The sequence below is a fragment of the Corticium candelabrum genome, chromosome 1 (assembly GCF_963422355.1).
Source record: "Corticium candelabrum chromosome 1, ooCorCand1.1, whole genome shotgun sequence".
Taxonomy (NCBI): Eukaryota; Metazoa; Porifera; class Homoscleromorpha; order Homosclerophorida; family Plakinidae; genus Corticium; species Corticium candelabrum.
The window spans coordinates 11,879,317-11,903,034 of NC_085085.1; the positions used below are offsets into that span (position 1 = coordinate 11,879,317).

Genomic DNA, 23,718 nt, shown 5'->3' on the forward strand with positions numbered 1-23,718 from the left:
AAACATTTACATTAATATCAACAAACGCAAACATTCCGGCCATTCAGAGCCTGGTCACGAGGCTAGCCATATGCATAGAGATGTTACACCATCGAAAGAGGGATAAAAACTATTGCATACTATTCAGACATTCAGTCAGCAGCAGAATAGGGTCAGATAAAACTGTACATGTGAAGTAGTGAACTAACATGCAATAGCAATCATATTTTGTTGAGTCAACCGTGGTTTTCATCACTGACCTTTCCAACGAAGGAGCAAGCAAATCCTTTGTGCATTCATGGATGCCAGTAAAGTCATACTAAATTTGTGCATGCATGGCTGTATATATAGCATATGCATAATTCACCACCCATGTAATTCTCTCTCATCTTATTTGAGAAGCGTCAAAACTTCACAATATTGTTGTCTTGACTTCATAGTCACGTAATGTAGTACCTCACTCAAACATACAAATTGATGCTAGTTACTGTTCACTTCTCTTCTTGATACATTGGACACACACCATTTCTCTGTCCTGATGGTACGGAGGGCATGGCAAGCTGCCACACTCCACCTCTGCAGGATATAGGATTGCCTGACTGTGACTTGAGCCACCGAGAGTGTTGTCGTAAGCCTCAGGCTGCTGATCAACACAAACAAATTGCCCTTTTGATGCATGGCTGTAATAGTGGCCAAATGCATAGCCACCGTAAGCAGGCATGTAATCTCTTGGACACTCATTTCCTCCAAATAAAGTGAAAGTTCCAACAGCATAGTCCACCACACACACAGCACAAGGAACCTAAAAATCCAGCAAATTTACCTAAATATCTGATCTATTACAGTTATTATATTTTCAGAACTTACCTCATAATAATTGAGAGATGTAAAAGCAGTAGAGCGCAACCCTCCACTGTTATACTCATAGCCATACAGAAGGGCACCATCACCATTCCCAGCATTGAATTCACCGTATGTTGGAATAGGTCTCATACACAGCACATTAGCTCCACCCCCCTTATGTGAATTATGAGAACCTGCAGCAAATCCTGAGTAGACAAGCTTAGATGCAGTAGGACATGTAGACCTCCCCCATCGAGTAAACACAACTCCTGGTCGATTGGCAGGTGACGAACACACAGCACACGTCACCTCACGATTTTGAACATATCTGTCCTCTTGATTTCGACATTTAATGCTCCCACATTCAATTTCTGTTTGATAAAGATAGCCACCTACTGATCCTGAACTCCCTCCGGATTCAGAATTTTCATCCAAGCATTCCCAGTTGATTTTTGATTTGTGACTATAGTATGAACCAGTCAGATAGCCACTGTATTGCATCGACCAGTCAACTGGACAATCCAGTCGTCCAGGAATCATGATAGTGTTTGCTCTGTAAGCTAGACAAACGCTGCAAGGAATTCTGTGTCCACTCAATTGACTATAGCTTGGCAGACTAACTTGATACTCCACCCCATATAATAAAGCACCATTATGATTTCCGTCACTGTATTGATGATATTTTGGTTTTGAAGTAAGACAAACCATGTTGGCACCAGATCCTTCATAACTATAATAGCTAGCTGCAGCATATCCTTCATATACTATCTCTGCTTGGTCTGGACATGATTTCCGTCCCCAGTCTGTGAATGCAGAAACCTCGCTGCTCGTTGACATAGAACATACAGCACACGCCACTTCTCTGTCCTGTGTGTATGGTCCACACGGCAACTCACCACACTCAGTCTCTGTTGGAAATAATCGACCTTGGTTTGAATTAGTTGGACTGCCAGAACGCGCCTTTGCTGTGCGGTCAACACAAATATACTCTCCTTTAAAGTACAAACCTGATGAATGATAATAGTTGGACATCACATATCCACTGTACTCCAATAAAAATTGGGGGTTAGAAGGACATTCAATTGTTCCTAAACAATGGCAGAAATAAAAACCGGCTTATGCATATCTAAATGACTTGTGAGTACCGTGCTAAGTACCTGGTATCATTACAGTCACTGAAGCATTAGCTTCACACACAACGCAAGGTACCTGGTAACCAGCTAACCCAGCCAATTCTCCAACTCCATATCCTGAGGTTTCATATTCTATGCCATATACCAAAGATCCATCATTATTGCCATCACTGTGGTCCCATGAAACAGACTGCGATGGCTTGCGTGGAATGCACAACATATTGTATCCCGAGCCTTTGTGAGAATAGTGTGACCTACAAATAAATACAAAAGTCTCTCCCAAGATTCAAGACTAATCAAAATTGCAAACAATAGATCTAGACAGATTCTGTATCATAGACAAACAATTAAACACTTCAATTTGCCATAAACATTAGCAGGTACACTACTACAATGATGCTAACATTACAAGCTTAAGAAGGCATTCTGTGTAACAAGATTTTAAAAGTTTGAGGTTGTCGTAGCGTTATAAATTGTATGTTAAGATCACAAACCAACACAAACAACTTGAAGTGTCACACACATAAACGATTAAGTGTCAGCATGCAAGCTCCAACAGTAGTTGCAACAAAAATACAAAAAATACAAAGTTCTTACCCAGCAGCAATGCCTTGGAACAACAATTTGGCAGTCTCGGGACAATCTTCTCGTCCCCAGCGAGTGTACAATGCCATAGCATTACAAGTTGAATTGTCACCATCACAAACCCCACACACGTCAAATGTCTTTCCCCCATTTGAAACGCCAGCACAGTCAAGACTGTCTGTAAATCAAACAGTTATCTACCAATAACACACAATTGCAACCACTAACATACCATTAAATAGAACACAACGATTTTGAGAATCTGCAATTGTGCCAACAGGACAATGGTCAACACAAGATCCACTATAAACGTTGCTCTTGCATTCCTTGCACATGTGAGGTCCTGGACCTGTACAGCCAGCAGATTGATCACACTGAACATCGCAGACATGACACGTTGCATCACTCTTGTTAGTGTATGTGTACACAGGACAGTGTTTCACACATACTGTACCATTGATGGTAAAATATGGGCACTTGTGACGTATGCGACTGCACTGTGCACACACCAACTCGCGATCTTGGACATAGGGAGGACATGGTAGAGACCCACACTTCGTCTCCACAGGAAACACTATACCATGGCTGCTGCCAGAACGCAGACAAGATGGGTTGCGATTGACGCAAATGTGACTTGTTTTGTACTTTGAGCTTGTGTAGTATGATGCAAACACGTAGCCAGAATACTCTTCAGTGTAATCTGGAGGACATTCTAGTGAACCAAACTGTGTAAATGTTGTCACAGCCTTCCTGTTTTCACAGACAGCACAGGGGATCTACGATAACACAAAACTGTCAATAGTAGCACGTGCACCACACACCCACACAACAACAACAACAACAACAACAACAACACTGTAACTAGTACCCGACAGCCGTGGACACTGCTAAATGATGATCCTCTAAGATATCCACTACTAGAATATTGAACACCATACAGATGAGCACTGCTCTGTCCACCATCATTTCTGTCCAAATATTCAACATTGGATCGCATACACAACAAGCTACCTCCACTGCCAGTATGAGATGGAAGAGCTCCAGCAGCAAATCCAGAATATACTAAGGTATTATCCTCAGGACAGTCATTACGACCCCAGTGTGTGTAAAGAGAACCCTTCCTCATGTCATCCGAGCTACAAACAGCACAAGTCACTTCTCTGTTTGCTATATATCCACCTTGTGAGTTACGACAGTTGATTGTTCCACATTTGATTTCAGTTGGATAAAGATATGAAGAACCTGACTTAGACAAGTAGCTTTCAGGCTGTTTGTCAATACATGTCCAATCTGACTTCTGATGACCATAATATGCAGCAAATACATAGCCTGCATACTCAAGCCTCCATCCACTAGGACAGTCAGATTTTCCAGCAGCCATAAATAACTGCTGGTCAGAAACATAACAAGAAACACAAGGTACAGCATGTCCATTCACATCATGAAAAGATGGCAATCCATTACCAGGATACAATATAATAGAATAAACCTTGCCTCCATGTTGTGTACCATCATTGTATCCAGAAACATTAACCCAACTTGGCGTAAGAGTAAGGCACAATGGATTCACCCCACCTCCAGTATAACTATAATAAGAGCCAACAGCTTGCCCCTTGTACAGTTCTTGTGCGCCAGTTGGGCATACAGACCGACCCCACCGCGTGTAGACATCCCCACTACTTCCAACAGGTGGAATGCAAACAACACAAGTGAGCTCTCGATTGTTTACATATGGTGGACAAAGTACATTACCACAGCCACTCATCTCCACAAGATACCACCTGATTGCAACACCTAATAGAGCACAACTAAACAGGGTTGTAGCCAAGTCCTTACCTGTTTTTATTAGAATTGGATGATCCCTTTCCAGCAACAGGATTGGCGTCAACACATACATGTTCTCCTTTCTTGTGAGTATAATAGTTTGACATCAAAAATCCATAGTATTCACGACTCCATCCACGTGGGCATAATGTTGATCCTACAAAAGTAACAATTAACCATAATATACAAGATTTAGTTCAGAACCTTGAAACAATAGTAAGTTAATAAGTTAATTAATTAATAATCAATAAAACTACAACCTACCAGGAATCATGACGGCTGGCCCTCGCCTTGATTCACACTGAGCACATGGAATAGGGCGATTGCTTACTGACCGAAACTTGGCAACACCTGAACTGCCTGTTTCATATTCAGCCCCATAAAGATGGGCACCATTCTGTGTATTATCATAATGTTCATAAGCAAAGCCTGCTGTAGATGATAGGCAGAGACGAGTAAAGCCAGATCCAGTTAAACCATCACTAGAACTAATTTGGCAGCATTCAGTGTATCAATGGTCCAATGATAACGTAAAATGGTATGTTACCTGGCTGCAAATCCTGAAAATAAGAAACGGCTTTGAGATGGACATGATGAGCGGCCCCAGCGTGTGTAAACAGCAGTCTGATCGCAACTCTCACCCTTGCCACCACACATTCCACAACGATCCCACTGTTTGCCACCATGTTGAACACCCTCACAATCCACACCAACTGCACATAAGAAAGAAAGAAATCCAATTGTCACTCTCACATGTGCCACACAACCACGACAGATAAAACAGCAGTTCATTAGACATACATTGCACTTACCTAAAGTAGAAAAGATGCAACTATTGTTTGAAGTTCTAGTAAATCCATCTGGGCATGTTTTTACGCATCGTTTCAGCCCATGATACAAAATTGTTGCAAAGGCACAATCTTCACATTCATCCTGGCGTGGTCCTGCACATCCTTTTGACTGATTACATAATTGATGACAAGGCTGACATGTCTTCAAGCTGTCAACGTAAGTTCCAGGAGGGCAAGACATAAAGCAAATCCCATTGAACATATATCCTGGACAGTAAGTGATGTTCCTACTGCACTGGGCACATGTCACCTCTCTGTAATTTCTGTATGGAGGACAAGGTATCCCACTACACTGAATCTCCACAGGATAGAGTTGGCCATAATTATCATCTGAGTTCCCTCGACCGTTTTGGTATCCTTGAGGAGAAAAGTCAATGCAGACAAACTGACTGCGCGAATGTGTTCCAAGACTGCGAGATGAGTGATAGCGATTAGCAAAAAGGAATCCAGAGTAGTCCATAGTGTAACCAATAGGACAGGCATTTGATCCATGTTGCACAAATGTAACCTCTGAGTGTAGATTTTCACACACAGCACAAGGAATCTAACGTAAACAAGCACTGCATTCATTCATACATGTATTTATCAATTACCTGGTATGCACACAAACCAACACACACACACACACACACACACACACACACACACACACACACACACACACACATGTTGTCATCATCGTTGTCATCATCATTTAAATTATCATCATTATCATGAGCATGAATTCAGCTACATTTACTTTACCTCATAATTGTGAACAGCTTGAAATGCTTGGCTTCTTAATCCAAACCCACTTGTTTCATACTCAAACCCACTCAAATAAGCACCAGTTTGTTTAATGCCATTGTGATCACGATGAACAGCTAAACTGCGCATACACAACAGTGATGCACCACTACCAGTTTCACTTGATCTAGATCCAGCAAGAAATCCGGCATACACCAAACTGCTGGTCAATGGGCAATCATTGCGTCCATAACGAACATAAACACTGCTTCGTCGCTCAGTAGAAGGAGAACAGACAGCACATGTGACTTCATGATACTGCACATAACCACTATCTATGAGTGTACCACATCTCATACCACCACAGAACACTTCAGTTGGATACCACAATGCATGGCTAGAACTATAATAACTAAGAGTCTCTGGGCTATTGTCAATGCACACCCAGTTGCTCTTCTGATAGCTATAGTGAGCTGCAAACAAGTAGCCCCAGTATTGCAGCTGGTAGTCGTCAGGGCAGTGAGGCTGGCCAGGACTCATAATAACAGCACTGTTGTTTTCAACAAAGCAAACTGCACATGGAATTGTGTAGTAGTGGAGATGCTGCAGTGATCGTAAACCATACCCACTAGTAACATACTGTGCTCCATACAAAACAGCCGAGCTTTGATCACCATCATTATGATGCAAGTATGTGGGTTTCATTACTAAACAGAGAGGATTGGCTCCACTTCCCGTGTTACTGTAGTATGAACCTACAGCACGTCCAGAATACACTTCAGTAGACTTGGATGGACATGTGCGTTTTCCCCATCTTGTAAATATTGCACCTGATTTTCTCAGTGGTGGAGAGCATACAACGCATGTCACCTATTAACACAAGGCAATAGAACCTACAGCATTACACAACAGCAATCAGTAACACTAATTCTTAAGAAAAATTCTATGAAACCAAAGATTTCAAGTTCTAATAGACTATATTTCTAAAAACATCAACTTAATCAAATTCAGTGGTTTCATATTACAAAAAGAATTTTTTCAGTTGGTGTAGTGAAATTTCACATGAGACATGCATACCTCACGATGTTGTGTATATGGTGGACAAGGTAAACTTCCACATTTAAATTCTGTTGGTACCCACAAAGATCCACTACTGCCCTGAGAGCCTTGTTTAGCAGTGCGATCAAGACAGACAAATTCACTTCTGTAAGAACCTTTGCGAACTGATACAAGATAACCACGATATTCTTCTTCAAATAAGTCAGGACAATTTGTTGTGCCTGCATCAATATACCAAGTTACCAACTGAATTACAAGATACATAAATGTGTAAAAAAGTCATAACCAGGAACTAGAAACACATCTCCTCGATTAGCTTCACATACAGCACAGGGAATCCCATAGTTGTGTACTCCTTGAAGTTCTTGTACTCCATAGCCGCTAGATCCATACGCAAAGCCATAAAGATACGACTGTTGCTGATTAGCATCATTTTGTATCCAGTCTGTGTTAGGAATACTGTCACAAAACCAAGACAACACATCGCCAACAGTCTCATAATGCGCATGCAATCACATCGATGAACCCAAGCACATCAATCAGACAAAACAGCAAACTAGAAGAAGTGAAAGAGTAAGAAAGAGAAAAGAAAAAGTGAGATAGAAGAAAGCAAATGCAGAAGAGGAAAAATGAAAAATAGGAGAAAACAAGACAAAGGGAGAGTCACATATAAAGCACAAAGAGCCAAGCACAAGTTAGTGTTTGTACCTGTGCACACACAAGAAGTTATAGCCACCACCTTTGTGAGTGTCATGAGACCTAAAACAGGAAATGTTAAAAACTATTGACCTTGCTATATGTAGTGATAAGTACCCAGCTGCATAGCCTTCAAACAAAACTTTAGCTGAAGATGGACAAGTAGTATGACCCCAGTGTATGTAAACGGCTTTCAAGTCACAAGTGCTACTGTTTCCACCACAAACTCCACAATGATCAACTTTCTTTGAGCCTCCAATTACACCGGCACAGTCTACTTTCTTACCTAAACAAGACATTGAATACACTAAAATAGTCAAGCAATTTGGAATGAAAACTCACTCTTGTCAAGTATACAGTCTCCTTTCTGGTCAGGAGAGTAGTCTGATGGACAGGCCACCACACAGAGTCCTTCAACTGTCTTGTAATGTTGACAATTCAGACAGTCAGAGGAATTCGGTCCAACACAACCGGCACACTCTTGATGACATTTTCGGCATATTTTCTCACTGTCATTATAGAACCCCTGTGGGCAACTTTGAACACAGTCCATTCCCAACTTGAAGAAAACACAGTCTTCAATAACTTTTGAGCATTGGACACATGGCACTTCTCTATTGTTATAAAACGGGGGACAAGGAAGACTACCACATTGAAACTCTACTGACACAATGATGCCTTCATCATCATTGCTTGAACCTCTCGAATTTGGAAATCCTTCAGCATCCACGTCAATGCAGACATATTCACCTTTCTTGTGGCTGTAATAGTTTGAAAAAGCAAATCCAACAAATTCAGGTTGATATCCACGTGGACAAGTCAGATTGCCAAAATGAGTGTAAGTTACACTGGCTGCTCGATTTTCACACACAGCACATGCCACCTAGTAGCAAGGTCTCTCACTTTACAAAGAACAATATTACTATACTGTGATTAGTTGCTATACCTCTCTGTTACTTATAGTGCTATATGTTCCTGCTAAACCTCCAATATTATATTCATATCCATACAGTCGAGCCCCATCCTGGTTTTGATCATTGTATTGAGCATTAGATGATTCACCATGGAGACACAAGTAATTTGCACCACCACCAGTATCAGTATACTTAGCACCGGTCATCATTCCTGAATAGACCTAAGCAAGCAGTAACAAAACAGGAACTTCAGATCACTAGCAATGGACTATTGACAAAGAACTATCACCATTATTGAGGATTTAGGACAAGTTTCTCTTCCCCAGCGGACATAAACAGATGACAGTCGATTGTTTCTTGGTGAACAAACAGTGCATGTCACTTCACGATTTTGCAAGTATCCTTTTCTTTCTGTCTTGCATTTAAGACTCCCACATTCCACCTCCGTTGAGTACCAGATACCCTGGCTGTATGAAGAAGAAGAGAGAGAATCTGGACTTGCATCTGAACATATCCAGTTGCTTTTCTGATGAGAGTAATGACCACCTAAGAGATAACCTGAATACTCCAGTGACCATGAAGTAGGGCAGGAGTCTTGACCAACAACTAAGACATTTGATTGACGCTCAGGACGATAGCATACGGAGCATGGCATGACATGATTTTGTACAGAACTGTAAGCTGCTACAATGCTGCTACTCACTTTAAAATTAACACCATAAATCTTTGCTGAGCTTTGATCTCGATCATTGTGGTCAGCATAAACAGGAGTGAGAGTAAGACAAAGAGGATTTGCACCACTTCCAGTTTCAGAATGAGATGCACCAGCTGCTTGGCCACTGTACAATAAGGTGCAGCCACTTGGGCATTGCTTTGAGCCCCATCGAATGTATGCACTTCCTTCATTCCACTCATGTGGCCGTGAACAAACAGCACAAGTTATTTCTCTGTTATCAACATATGGGGGACACCTAAGACTTCCACATTTCCCTTCAGTAGGATAAAGATATGCTTGACTTGAACCACTGCGACCTGATACAGTTTCTGGGATTTTGTCAACACAAATATACTCTCCTTTATAATGACTGCTGGCATAATGAGATGCCATTATGTATCCTTCATATTCAAGAGTCCAATTAGCGGGACAAACATACGTACCTAACAACAAATCTTCAGAAAAAGAAATACTCACATTAAAAAAAAAACTACCTGGGATCATAATGATTGGTCCCCGAAGAGCTTCACAGACTGCACATGGAACAACCTTCCCATTCACTTGATACAAGTCTTGAACATTAGAATCCGTAACATATTGTACACCATACAACCTGCCACCACCGTTTCCAGTATCACTTTGTCTCCAGTCACTTGAATTTAAAGGATTCAAAGGTAAACAAACCTTATTGAAGCCACTGCCACTGTTTCCATAGTGAGACCTGTAAAAACCAATCACTGAAGAACAGTTCTGCTATCAAACTGCAACAAATAAATTACCCTGCCATGTAACCTGTAAATAGAAGCTTGGCAAAACCAGAGCAATATGTTCGACCCCATCGAACATAAATACCTTGCTGGCTACAGCTTGATCCATCACCATTGCAAACGCCACACTCATCTCTTACAGCGTCACCACCTTGTACTCCAGCACAGTCAATGTTGCCTAGTGCAGCAGATCATTTGTATAAATAAAGACAGCCACTGAATTTCTGCTGCTTGTTAATTTACCTGCTGCAGACACACAAATTTTCATTGCTGTTGCTAAAGTTCCTGGTGGACATTCATTCAGACAAGACCCATTCAATGTCACATGTCGACAATCACCAATGCAGTCACTTGCAAGTGGTCCATCGCAGCTCTCTAAACACTCCATATGACAGCGGTGGCAGACGTGAATGAGATTAGCATATTTTCCTTTTGGACAATTTCTTACACACATTCCTTCATCATTGTAGTAGTCATCACATTGATTATTAAACTGCTTGGTACATTGTGTGCACACTATTTCTCGATTCCCAGTATACGGTGGACATGGAATGGTGCCACATTGAACTTCAACCGGAAACAATCTAGCGTTGTTGTTTTGAGTTGACCCTTGGGAATTAGGATATGATTCAGCTTGATTGTCCACACACACATATTGCCCTTTCTTGTCACTGTTACTACTGGAAAACACATATCCATGATAGTCAATATTGTACCCAGCCGGACAACGGAATTTGCCATAAACAGTCAAAGAAGTGAAGCTGTTGATGTTCTCACAAACAGAACAAGGCACCTATGAGTACACAAATTGCTTGACCTTTGTCAGATATCACGTCCTACATTGATTTGTGACAAAACTGTACCTCTTTGAGATGCACTTGCTGGTAACTGGAACTAGTGAGACCATAGCCTGATGTGTAATATTCATAGCCATACAGAAGAGCTCCATCCTGACTAGTTCCTGTGTGTTCAGCAAAAGTCACTTCAGAAGGAAGACATAGTGTGTTAGCTCCACTGCCGGCATGATTATAATATCCACCAGCAGCAAATCCTGAATAAAGCTGCAAAAAAACAAACCCTGTTTTTTTAAGTTCAAAACAAAATTTATGTTTACAACAGTATTATATACTTGTCGTGTTGATGACTTGCATTGGTTTTTTCCCCAATGAGTATACACAGTTGAAAAACGATCATTGTTTGGACGACAAACAGCACAAGTCATTTCCTTGTCTTGAATATAACCACCGTAAGTTCTTGAACATGAAATACTGCCACACTCAACTTCAGTAGGGTACAGATATGATTGTGAAGAAGTGCTGCTGGACAGAGACTCTGCATGTTGATCGATGCAAATCCAGTTTGTCTTCTTGTGTGAATAATGGGCAGCGAACAAGTACCCAGCATATTCTAATGCCCAATAATCAGGACAAGTGTGAGATGCTGGTATCATGACAGGAGATGACTTGTGATTCAAAAAACACACAGTGCAGGGTACTGACTTGCTGTTTAAAGAAGAAAACAAAGGTAAGCCATAACCACTTGTAGCATATTGAATGCCATAGATGCGAGCCCCATTCTGGTCTTTGTCATTGTGATCTCCAAACGCAGGATTAGCAATCAAACAGAGAGGATTAGCTCCACTCCCACTGCTTGAATGGGATGGACCTGCCATTTGTCCTGTGTAAATCATTTCTGCTTGATTAGGACACTGTTTCCTTCCCCATCTTACATAAACAGAACCAAATCGATTTTGAGGCAATGAGCACACTGCACAAGTCAATTCTCGATCTTGTCTATACGGTGGACATGGCAATGTTCCGCATTCAATTTCCACTGGGTACCATCTGTCAATAAGTTAGCAGTCAATTCACTAAATCTTATAGTAACTATAGTTGTTGTTACCCATCGTGATTTGTTCCAGCAGACCCATTGCCAGGCTTTGCATTTCTGTCCACACAAACATATTCCCCTCGATTGTGGGAATAGTGGTTTGCCATCAGATAGCCAAAGTATTCCCTAATCCAATGAGTAGGACATAACAATGTCCCTAATACAAACAATTAAACATATGTGCACATTATGAAAAGTATCTACGTCAATTGAGTTGCATTCATTGCACACCTACCAGGAATCATAATGACTACACTGCTGTTTGTTTCACAGACACTACACCCAATTGGTTGATTACTAAGGGCAGACAGTGTCCGAAGGCCATAAGAAGACATCTCATACTCTGAGCCAACAAGCAGACCTCCACTATGATCTTTGTCATAGTGAGCAGTATCAACGTCTGGATTGATTGGAAGACATAGTCGATTATAGCCACTTCCACTACTTCCCTGGTTAGCACTAACAGAGCAAACATGCAATCATTGAATCAAGGATTACTACAACAAATAGCAGATATACCTATTGGCATTTCCAGACAGAAGAGTCTTAGCATGAAGTGGACAATTCTGTAATCCCCAACGAATATAAGTAGCAACTGTACTGTAAGGGTAATCTTCAGGTGGTGCTTTGAATGCAGGACCAGGACATTCTGCAGAATAACAATTTTGGCTTTGCTCCATGGGCCTCTCACATTGTCTACCACCATGAGCAGAATTTACTAAGATTTCCCTCTTCCTTGTGCTTATACCAGAACCACAAGTGACACTGCAAGAAGACCAACTGGACCACTGACCCATCTAACGACCATCAGACAACATATGCATTTACAAACAGACAAAAATAATTGTTGAGACAAACCTTGCAGTCTTGTGCCTGTGGCTTGACAGACGTACCACCCCAAGAGCATACAGCACACTTTACTTCTCGATACTCAGTGTAAGGAGGGCACGGCAAAGTACCACACCGAGCCTCAACAGGAAACAATCGACCTTCATTATCATCTGAGTTGGAACGACTGTTGCTGTATCTATCAGGACTTTTGTCAACACAGACATACTCTCCTTTTGACTTGTGAGAGTAATGAGAGGAGAAAGCATAGCCAACATATTCAGCGGAATATCCATAGGGACACTCATGTTCACCAAAATGAGCAAATACTGCTGAATCTCGCTCCAAGTCACACACTGCACATGGCACCTAAACAGTATGCTTCACATACCTATCCTTGCAAAATGTTGTTTTCAAACGGAATCAGAAACCTCATAATTGTGTACTGCTTGATATTCTGGACTTGTCAACCCATAACCACTTGTTTCATACTCAAACCCATACAGCCGTCCACCATCTTGATTCACTCCATTGTAATCATTATACTGAGGCTAACATGAAACATGCCAATGAAACCTATTGGACAACCATAGCATGAGCAACATAAAAAAAACAGCTACCTCTTGTGGCATGCATAGCAATGAAGTGCCACTGCCAGTCTGTGTGCTGATACTTCCTGCAACAAATCCGTTATACACAATCTTTGAACCTGCAGGACAGCTGCTCCTGCCCCAACGTGTGAATGATGATGAGTTCTGCTTCTTTGGTGTCGAGCAAACAATACATGCAATCTCACGATTTTGAACATAATAAGGAGAGTTGCTTCCACAAGAGATGCTCCCACATTCAATTTCCACAGGGTAAAGGTCAGCTTGGCTGCTACTATAAGAACGAATGCTGTCAGGCTCATTGTCAATGCAGCGCCAGTCATTCTTCTGATGGGAGTAATAGGCAGAAAACAAGTGACCTTGATATTCAACTTCCCATCCTAAAGGACACTCAGTCCTGGCAGGAATCATGATAACTGAATATTGACTCTCAAGAAAACAATATGAGCAAGGTAAAATATTCTGGTGAGCTCCTCGCATTGTTTGTAACCCATAACCACTAGTTACCAACCTTACAGCATGGAGCTGAGCTCCACCTTGTTGGCTATCGCTGTGGTCAAGGTATGTTTGGTTACTGCCTGATATGACACAAATCGAGTTGGAACCACTTCCTTTAACTGAATACAATGCTGCAACTGCAACACCTTCATACAACAGAAAAGCCCTCTTAGAGCTACAAGCCTTTCTTCCCCAATGAACATAGGAAATTCCTGTTTTAGTATTACTGGAACACACAGCACACGCTGCCTCACGATGAGCCACAAACGGTGGACAAGAAAGACCACCACACACATACTCTGCAGGATATATTCGCCCATCATTAGAGCCAGAGCGATAAACAGTAGTTGGATTGGAATCCACACATATGTACTCACTCTTATAATAACTACTCCCATAGTTAGCAGCCATGATGTACCCTACATATTCAGCATTGAAACCAGATGGACAGTTTGTTGTACCTAACAGAACGCAGTGTCACAGTGCCATAACAAAAGAATTACACCATTACACAGCAGACATACCATACATGGTAATTACTGGACCTCTTTGAACACCACATCGTGAACAAACCATAGGTCTGCTACTAAAGGAACTAAAGTTCTTAAGATATGAAAACTCATACTCCACACCGTACAAGAGCCCTCCTCCTTGGCTCAAATCACTGTGATAGGGATCCTCATTATATCTCTTGGGTTCAGCTGCCAAGCAGACATAGTTATAGCCTCCTCCTTGATGTGAATAATGTGATCTAGAAACAGAAGTGTCAGCTGTCAAACACGTTTAGTAAATTAACTATTAAAACTCACGAAGTCACAACACCAGTGTACAAAACAGTTGATGGGTGTGGGCAATCACTGCGGCCCCAGTGGATGTACGTGCTGTTAGAGATTATTGAATCAGAACATGCCTGTACGTTGCATGTCGTAGTCTCATTGAGAGGTGGACAGGCACGTCCACCATTTTCAGACAAATGCATAACTGATCTCTGTCTCAGGTGTTGGCCAATATTGCAAGGCTTATCACAAACAGACCAAGCTGACCACTGTGATACAGCGCAATCTCTAGGTATTTTAGATGCAATTGCAGGCTTACTGCACTGTGCACAGGCAAGTTCTCTGTTGATGACATATGGAGGGCATGAAAGCAAGCTGCAACTTTGCACCTCCACTGCATATAGCAGTGCCTGGTCATCTCCTGAGCTGCCTCTTTGTCCATAAGACTGAGGATCTTGATCAATACAAATAAATTCTCCTTTGTGCTGGCTACTCCCGCCATAATAATGTGCAAACATGTAGCCAGTGTAATCACTGTGATAGCCAGTTGGACAAATGTAGCTACCAAAAATGGTAAAACTGCTTCGAGCTCCCATAGTCTCACACACAGCACATGAAACCTAAATACGCTCTGTTTAGAAATCACAAAATTTATTTAAATCAATCCACAATACCTCATGGTTTCCAAGGCTCGTGAGTGCCTGATCTCGTAAGCCCCCAGGTTCATATTCATAGCCATACAGCCTGGCACCGTCATGATTAGAGACATCATATAGACCAAAGAGAGCACGAGTATGCAAGCAGAGGACATTGGCACCACTGCCAGTTTGACTGTTATAATGAGAACCAACCGCCTGACCCGCATAGGCAACCCGAGAGCCTGCAGGACAGTCAGAACGTCCCCATCTTGTGTAGACAACACTATTCCTCTCAGAATCTGCTGAACAAACAGCACAACTCACTTCTTTATTCTGACTGTATCGACCCTCCACATTGTCACAAGAAATGCTACCACATTCAATTTCAGTAGGATACCACCAACCACCTGAACCAGAGTGATAACTTAAGGTATCAGGCTTCCCATCAATACACACCCAATTTGACTTATAATGACTATAGTGTGCAGCAAAGAGATAACCGCTGTACTCTATCTTCCAATCTCTTGGGCAGTCACCTCTCCCTGAAACCATGGTTATAGAATACACGGATGATGTAAAGCAGACTGCACAAGGTATGGTGTAAGAAGAGACAGAAGAAAAGCTGCCACCTAATCCATAACCACTAGTTCCATATTTAACTCCATAAAGCCTTGCACCATCTTGATCATCATCACTATACTGCAGATCATACGATGGACTACCATCAAGGCACAAAGGATTTGCACCACCACCCTGTTCAGAGCTCTTTGCTCCAGCAGCGTGGCCAGAATACACAAGCTGCGATGGACTAGGGCAACTCTTTTTACCCCAGTGCACATATGTAGTGCCACCAACTCTCTCTCTCGAACAGACAACACATGGAACTTCTCGATTTGATGGGAACTTACTGCATGGCAAGGCACCACATTGAAACTCAGTAAAATGAAACCTGCAATAACAATTAAAACAACATGCAACAACAACAAAAACAAAAGTTGAGCAAATCTACCACTTACTGTGCTTCGCCTTTACTAATTGAACGATCTCCAGACTCAGCATTTGCATCAACACAAACATGTTCACCACGATACTGTCTGTAGTAATGATTAGCCATGATGTAACCCTGATATTCCACAGTAAAGCCGCTGGAACAATTTGTGGCAGCTAACAAAAAATATTTAACCATTTACACAAATACTACACACGTTGAACTCCTTACCAGGTATCATAAGAACGCCAGCCAATAAACTCTCGCAGACAGCACAGGGCACCACATATCCATGTAAATTAGTAAACTCTGAAATACCAGAGTCGCTGGTGTTGTAAGCAGCTCCAAATATCAAAGCTCCATCGTTACTACCATCATTATGACCAAATGCAAACACAGGCTTGTCTGGCAAACATACCCTATTGTAACCACTACCACTCTGCTCATTCTGAGAGCTATGTAAAACAAATGATGCTCACTAAGATGATGTAATATAATACTATGCAATTGCCATACCTAGCAGCAGTGCCATTGTACAATAAACGAGATCGATTTGGGCAGATAGTCTTGCCCCATCTGATGTATACAGCATTGACATTACATGTACTACCATTCCCACCACATACTCCACAACTGTCATAACCATCAGTGCATTCTATGAAAGTAATATAGTGGAAATAATAAAATCGTTAAACATCAATATTCACTACATTTACCTGACATTCGTATGCATGTTCTGTTTTCATCAGAGATGAATCCAGTCGGACACTCTCTAACACAACTCTCATCCATTTTGAAGTTAGCACAAACCAGGCAATCCATTGAGCTCTGGCCCACACAAGAGTGTTGTGGATCACATTGCTCATGACATGGTTTGCATGACCGACCATCAACAAATGAGTTCACAGGACACTCTGAAACACACTCATCTCTCCACCACAAAGGACAGCAAACTTTTGTGCGACTGCAGTGGACACAGACAACCTCGCGATTACTCTTGTATGGTGGGCATGGTTGAGACCCGCAGCTCATTTCTACAGGAAATATTTCTCCTTGATCATTGTCACTATTGCTCAGACCGTTAGCATATCCTTGTGCCCCCTTGTCAACACATATAAACTCCCCCTTTTTATATGAACTGCCATAGTGTGGTGAAAATGTGTATCCCACGTAATCAGGACTGTAATCTAAGGGACAGCTGGAACTGCCAAATTGAGTAAAGCCTGCTTCTGCCGTTAGTCGCTCACAAACAACACATGGTACCTGTACAAACAAAAAGAAAATCTGAAAGACAGCTCTTTGTGTACCAACTCACATCAAGCACTTCGTAATTGTCCAGACTTTGAAAGTGGCCTCTGAGTCCATACCCACTTGTTGAATATTCAATACCGTAAAGTCTAGCTCCCTCTTGATTACCATCAAGATGATCACCATATGTAATAGAGGCATTCATGCACAAAACATTAGCGCCACTGCCACTGTGAGAATAATATGAACCTGAAGCAAATCCACTGTAGATCTACAAATCAGTAGCAGTCTGTTAGTCAACTGTGTGTAAACGAAAAGCAATCTAGTACCATTCTACTGTGGGCAGGACAGTCACTTCGACCCCATCTGGTGTAGACTACACTCCTTCTTGTTGTGTCAGGTTGGCACACAATGCAAGCAACTTCTCTGTTCTGTACATAACTCCCACGTGTGTTCGAACACGAAATACTGCCACATTGTATTTGCGTTGGATACCAGCTAGACTGGCCAGCTTTTGGAAAAGCAAGTGACACCGGATGCTCATCCACACATACCCAATTTGCTTTGTTGTGAGAGTAATAACTAGCATACATATAGCCAAAATACAAAGGCTTCCATCTACTGGGACAAAAGGTGGTTCCTGGAATTATCACATGAGATTGTCTTTCAGGCACAAAACATACACTGCATGCAGCTAGGTGTTGATTGACATCATTGTGATTCTGCAGGCCAAGTCCAGATTGATACTGTATGCCATACAACAAAGCACCATCTTGATTAGAATCAGAGTAATAAGTGTAGTGCACATTTTCGGTTAAACACAAAGCATTGGCACCACTGCCAGAATGTCCATTATTTGAGCCAGCAGCAATGCCATGATATAAAGTCTGGATATTTTGGTTATCACCACAACTGTCTCTTCCCCAGTGGGTGTAGACAGTCCCCGACTGATTATAAGCAGAGCACATAGCACACGTAACCTCCCTATCCTGCACAAATGGTCTAGGGCAAGGTAAATTTCCACACTCAATTTCTGTTGTGTAAAGATTGCCATGTGAGCCTGACAAACCAGCCGAAGTCTTAGCATGCCTATCAACACAAACGAATTCCCCTCTGTACTGAGAAGAATAATAAGTAGACATCACAAATCCACTGTACTGAAGTATCCAATTCTGAGGACAAATGTCAGTGCCTGTCACGTAAGAGAAATAAAATAAGCACATCATACTACGTACTCTAATCAACTGAATTTGGTTATAAGACACAAACCTGGTATCATTAATATTCCACTGTTCTCTCCCTCACATGCAGCACAGGGAACTACATATCCATTCAAATGTTGTAGAACACTCACACCAGAACTGCTGGTCACAAACTGAACACCATAAAGCAAACCACCACCATCTCCATTGTCATGATGATTATAGAGAAATGTACTAGTAAGATTAGGAGACTTGGGCATACAGAGGAGATTATAGCCACTGCCAGTGTGTGAAGAAAGTGAACTTAAAAAGAAAAATACTGCTCTAGTGCAAAACCATTTAGTTATTGCAGAACATATTACCTTGAAGTAAAACCAATATACAGCAGTCGTGACCCCTTTGGACAAAAGTCACTTCCCCAGTGGTAGTAAACAGACTTAGGTCTGCATGTAGAGTTATCTCCACCACAGACACCACAGACATCCCAACAAGATTCAGTTTCCCCAGGCTGTCCACAATCAACAGACACTGCAAACAAATAAAAGACAGTAATCATGGATGGAATCAACTTTCAACATCATGATCCTAACTAGCCTGGTTCAGGAAGACACTCTTTATCTTCTAATGGATAAGTATTATTGGGACACACTTCAACACATGCGTATTTCCCTGTCTGCCAATCAGCTGCCCGGTATGTAAACATCCTGCACTGACCAATGCAATCTCGATTGCTAGAGCCAGTACAGCCATCCAAGCATTGGTCATGACACTGATGACAGGTTCTGTTCTCGGCAGAATAACAATATTTCGGACATGCCTGTAAGCAAAACTTACCATAACGGTAATAGGGGCAAGTTTCTGAGATATCAAGAGCAGAACAGACTGTGCACACTATCTCACGATCCTCAGTAAATGGAGGGCATGGCAATGAGCCACATTGAGTTTCCACTCTGTATAGTCTCCCAGCATTGTCATTGCTGCTGGACCTGCTACCATAAGTCTCTCGGTCAATATTGATGCAAACAAACTCTCCTTTCTTTTTGTTGTAAATGTTGGAATACAAATACCCTCTTTGCTGCACTTCAAATCCTGGTGGACAAGTATTTCTTCCTATTCGAGTGAATGTGGCAGGTCGACTGGTCTCACACACAGCACAAGGCACCTGTCACATCAAACATCAATCTTCAAATGTTGTTACTTCTTAATTAAATAAAATTCTCCATGCAAACACCCTCCACCTGGTAAATTCTGCTAACAATTGAAAACCGAAACAGCTACAGATCTCTATGACGTCAAGACACCAGTTGGCTGTTCTGATTGTATGTGGTAACCTTGTGAGTTATCGCTGGGTGTTAAAAAACATTACACCTATTTGTTTTAAAAGATGTAAGTATGGATTTGCTTCGAAAGCATGTCAGCTGTGTCAACCATTCTATTTATCTATCATCTTTAGTTGTTTTACAAGATTCATGTTAGATGCTGCAAAAACACCTGTTACACATGAAGTTCAAATCCACACATTGTATTCACCAGTTCCCTTTATATAATACAAATGTTTCGGAAACATTTACACAGTTATACCACACACACACACACACACACACACACACACACACACACACACACACACACACACACACACAACGATCACATCACTGTTCATTGTTCAGCTAAGACTAAAATAGAATAGCACTAACAATTGCAAATGTGTCTTACTTCATAATTAGTCAGTGAGCCATACTCATACTCAAAACCAGACAACTGAGCACCATTTTGGTCTCCATCATCATGATCAGCATAGTTTGCTTGTACAGGCATGCAATTCAAGTTAGCTCCATTTCCTGATGCACTATCATCACTACCAGCAACAAACCCACTGTACACTGTTTCAACAGATTCAGTGCAACTCTTACGACCCCAGTCAACATACATAGAGCTAATACGTGCCGAGTCACTAACACACACAGCACATGTCAGCTCACGGTTGCCAATGTAGCTGCCTTCACTACTGCCACATGTCATTCCAGAGCAGTGAATTTCAGTAGGATACCAAACAGCTTGCTTAAAGTTGCTCTTTCCACTTATTCCCTTTGCCTGCTGGCTGATGCACAACCAGTTACTTTTCTGCTGAGAATATAAAGCAGCAAACATGTACCCACTGTATGCCAGCTCAAATCTTGAAGGACAATTAGACTGGCCGGGATAATAAAATGCAATTGACCTATTGACTGCTAAACACAGAGTGCAAGGTATTGTCTGCCCGTGTAACTTGGCAAGCTGTCGAATGCCATAACCACTTGTACCGTAGATAGCACCGACGACTGACGAGCCAGTGTTTTGAATACCGCTGTGCTGCCCGTACACTGGAGACTGGACAACACAAAGAGGGTTTGCACCACCGCCTGTTGTCGATATAGCAGCACCAACTGAGTATCCAGTATAGATCTGTTTTGAACTAGAAGGACAGTCACTACGTCCCCAGTGAATGTAGGATGATCCTGTCATGTTGTTAGGTAGAGAGCAAACAACACAAGCCAACTCTCGATTTTCAGAAAACGGAGGACAAGGCAGATTTCCACATCTTCCTTCAACTGGATACCACCTATGATACAAAAACCTGGAATAGCTGAAACATGAAAAGCACACCAAATTAATGCATGCAGCAGGATGCCACTAAGCAAGCATTGTGCCACATACTGATTTACACCTACAACACAAGCTCACTATCACAGCCAAACGATCATCCTCACACACACACACACACACACACACACACACACACACACACACACACACACACACACACACACAAACACACACACACACACACACGTGCACACACACACACACACACACACGTGCGTGCGCGCACACACACACACACACACACACACACACACACACACACACACACACACAACTAGATGCAGACGTCCAGATGTGCACACTTGCACATGTACATAACCTCAGAAATCCCTACAAATCTCTTCTACATTACCTCAGCTGATTTCTATTCTGACCACCCAACATGCTTCGCCTGGCTTCATGGTCCACACACACATACTCTCCCTTCTTGTGGCCGTCGGCATTAGACATGAGATATCCCCTATACTCTGTAACCCACGAGGAAGGGCATTTGTTACTTCCTGTAATTTCAACATACAATCCACTCAGCTCTTAAGAATCAAACTTCAGAATGCAATTGAACCTGGTACAACAATCACGTCAGTTGACTGAACTTTGCACAATGCACAGGGTATTGGTCTGTCTACTCCCTTAAGTTCTCTTACTCCACCACCAGAAGTTTCGTATTCTGAAGCATAAAGTCTCCCACCATTCTGATCCTTATCGTCATGATCAGCCTGAAAATTGGTGTCTAAATCCAAGCAAATGCTGTTGTATCCACCACCATCATTCGAATCACCTGACCTAGAAACACATCATGAATACACACTGTTAAGTAGAAAGCAAACAATGTAGATATACCCTGATGCCAATCCAGATAATAACCGTTCGCGACCACTTGAACAATGTTGATTACCCCATCTCACATAAGTTGTACAGCCTTGACTGCAGTCTATGCAACGTCCCAAGTTACATCTTCTGCTCTCAGTAGCAGAAGGACATAGGTTCGAATTAAAAGATACAGTTCGATTTCTGAATTGAAATCCAGCACCACAAGTCTAACAATTAACACATCCTGATCAAAGACTGAGTTGTGTTAATAGAATTAACACCGACCTTAGAACAAAGAGACCAAGAGGTCCATTGTCCAACTTGACACACTTGAAGAAACCTCCTTTAAAACAAGTATCACTACATAAAATCTTGCACACACACACACACACAGTTCATTGTCATCACCCGTCGACAGTCTTCTCCAAACTTGCCAACCTCTGTGTGACTGAAGATAGCTACAAATAAATGGCAACTGATGACAGATGGGTTGCACCAATTTGAAGTTACAAATGTCTCAGTAGTCAATTACTTGTTCTCGCAAAGCTTGTGTAACAAATTGTAGTTGCGAAAACTCAGAAGTAAACCCTACAAATCACAAATCTCAAATGTGCTCCATTAGCACATACTTGTCAAAGTCCCACAAACCAACGACAGAGCTGGCATTGACACAGTAGAAGTGCTTTCCATCACTTTGTACAAGTTGCCACGATTCGCATTTTGGAAAAGCAACCTAATAAACAACATAAAATACTCACCCAGTTTAAATTGTCTGGACACAGTAGCATAGACACCAAATCAAAAGTTGAGACTTTGTTCAAATTAGTATTGACAAATCACATAATGAGTATTGAAGTTTGTTTAGAAAGCAGTGTGATACCTGTCCTGTTCTAGACTGTGCTAGCACAAGTGGATGACTGTAAAGAAACAGTATCAAACGAGCTAATAGTAAGCATATCTGCAAGTCATTTGGAAAGGCCATGTGCTCCCAAAACTTCTATCCATAAAAAGAACAGAATTTGGCCACCCAATTGTTAACTCAACTGAGATGACTGTCTGCTGGGAAAGAGGTCAAACAAGCAGAAAACCACACAAGCAAAGCTTATTGCACAATCGATAGTAAATGATAACCATTGGGCAAGGACAGATCGTCATCAACAGATAACCACTGTGTTGGAGCAGTGTTAATTGATTGAGCAACATGCTAATTCCCACAAACACATATGATCACTGAATATTCAAACCTGGACACAAGACACTTCTTAGTACCAGTAACAGCATCTATAGAGTTCAAAACTTTACATGCATCAATGTTAATAGTCAAATTTCCTGATTTTGCCACAACAATTAACACTTTCAATGTCACCACTGTTAGTCCAGAGGCATTATTCTAGATCTCAAAGCTTCACCAAAAACTTACTTCTCCAACAAAGTCAAAGACGATTATTCTTACTATAGTGTTCTCTACACGAAGTCGGAAGCAGAGTATACTGT

At 41.7% G+C, this 23,718-nt stretch overlaps 3 protein-coding genes and 1 long non-coding RNA gene across 4 annotated transcripts; all 4 read right to left on the reverse strand.

Annotated features, from left to right (window-relative positions):
- Positions 1-333: 333 nt before the first annotated feature.
- On the reverse strand, positions 334-3,949 carry LOC134188812 (uncharacterized). The gene is made up of 6 exons (XM_062657021.1): positions 3,409-3,949; positions 2,773-3,316; positions 2,553-2,718; positions 1,980-2,209; positions 847-1,910; positions 334-781 (listed from the first exon to the last, which is right to left on the reverse strand). Exons 1-6 carry the CDS (start codon positions 3,919-3,921, stop codon positions 464-466), a joined length of 2,835 nt encoding a protein of 944 aa, XP_062513005.1. The 5' UTR covers positions 3,922-3,949; the 3' UTR covers positions 334-463.
- A 6,631-nt stretch (positions 3,950-10,580) lies between these two features.
- LOC134198387 (uncharacterized) lies at positions 10,581-11,542 on the reverse strand. The gene is made up of 4 exons (XM_062667770.1): positions 11,222-11,542; positions 10,956-11,153; positions 10,701-10,885; positions 10,581-10,659 (listed from the first exon to the last, which is right to left on the reverse strand). Exons 1-4 carry the CDS (start codon positions 11,540-11,542, stop codon positions 10,581-10,583), a joined length of 783 nt encoding a protein of 260 aa, XP_062523754.1.
- A 3,030-nt stretch (positions 11,543-14,572) lies between these two features.
- LOC134198394 (uncharacterized) lies at positions 14,573-16,444 on the reverse strand. The gene is made up of 4 exons (XM_062667782.1): positions 16,347-16,444; positions 15,367-16,279; positions 15,082-15,312; positions 14,573-14,686 (listed from the first exon to the last, which is right to left on the reverse strand). Exons 1-4 carry the CDS (start codon positions 16,442-16,444, stop codon positions 14,573-14,575), a joined length of 1,356 nt encoding a protein of 451 aa, XP_062523766.1.
- Positions 16,445-17,547: 1,103 nt separating this feature from the next.
- Positions 17,548-17,951, reverse strand: LOC134179780 (uncharacterized). Its single transcript, XR_009969898.1, has 3 exons — positions 17,896-17,951; positions 17,643-17,837; positions 17,548-17,581 (listed from the first exon to the last, which is right to left on the reverse strand). It is a non-coding gene; the product is annotated as an uncharacterized LOC134179780 (long non-coding RNA).
- Positions 17,952-23,718: the final 5,767 nt, after the last annotated feature.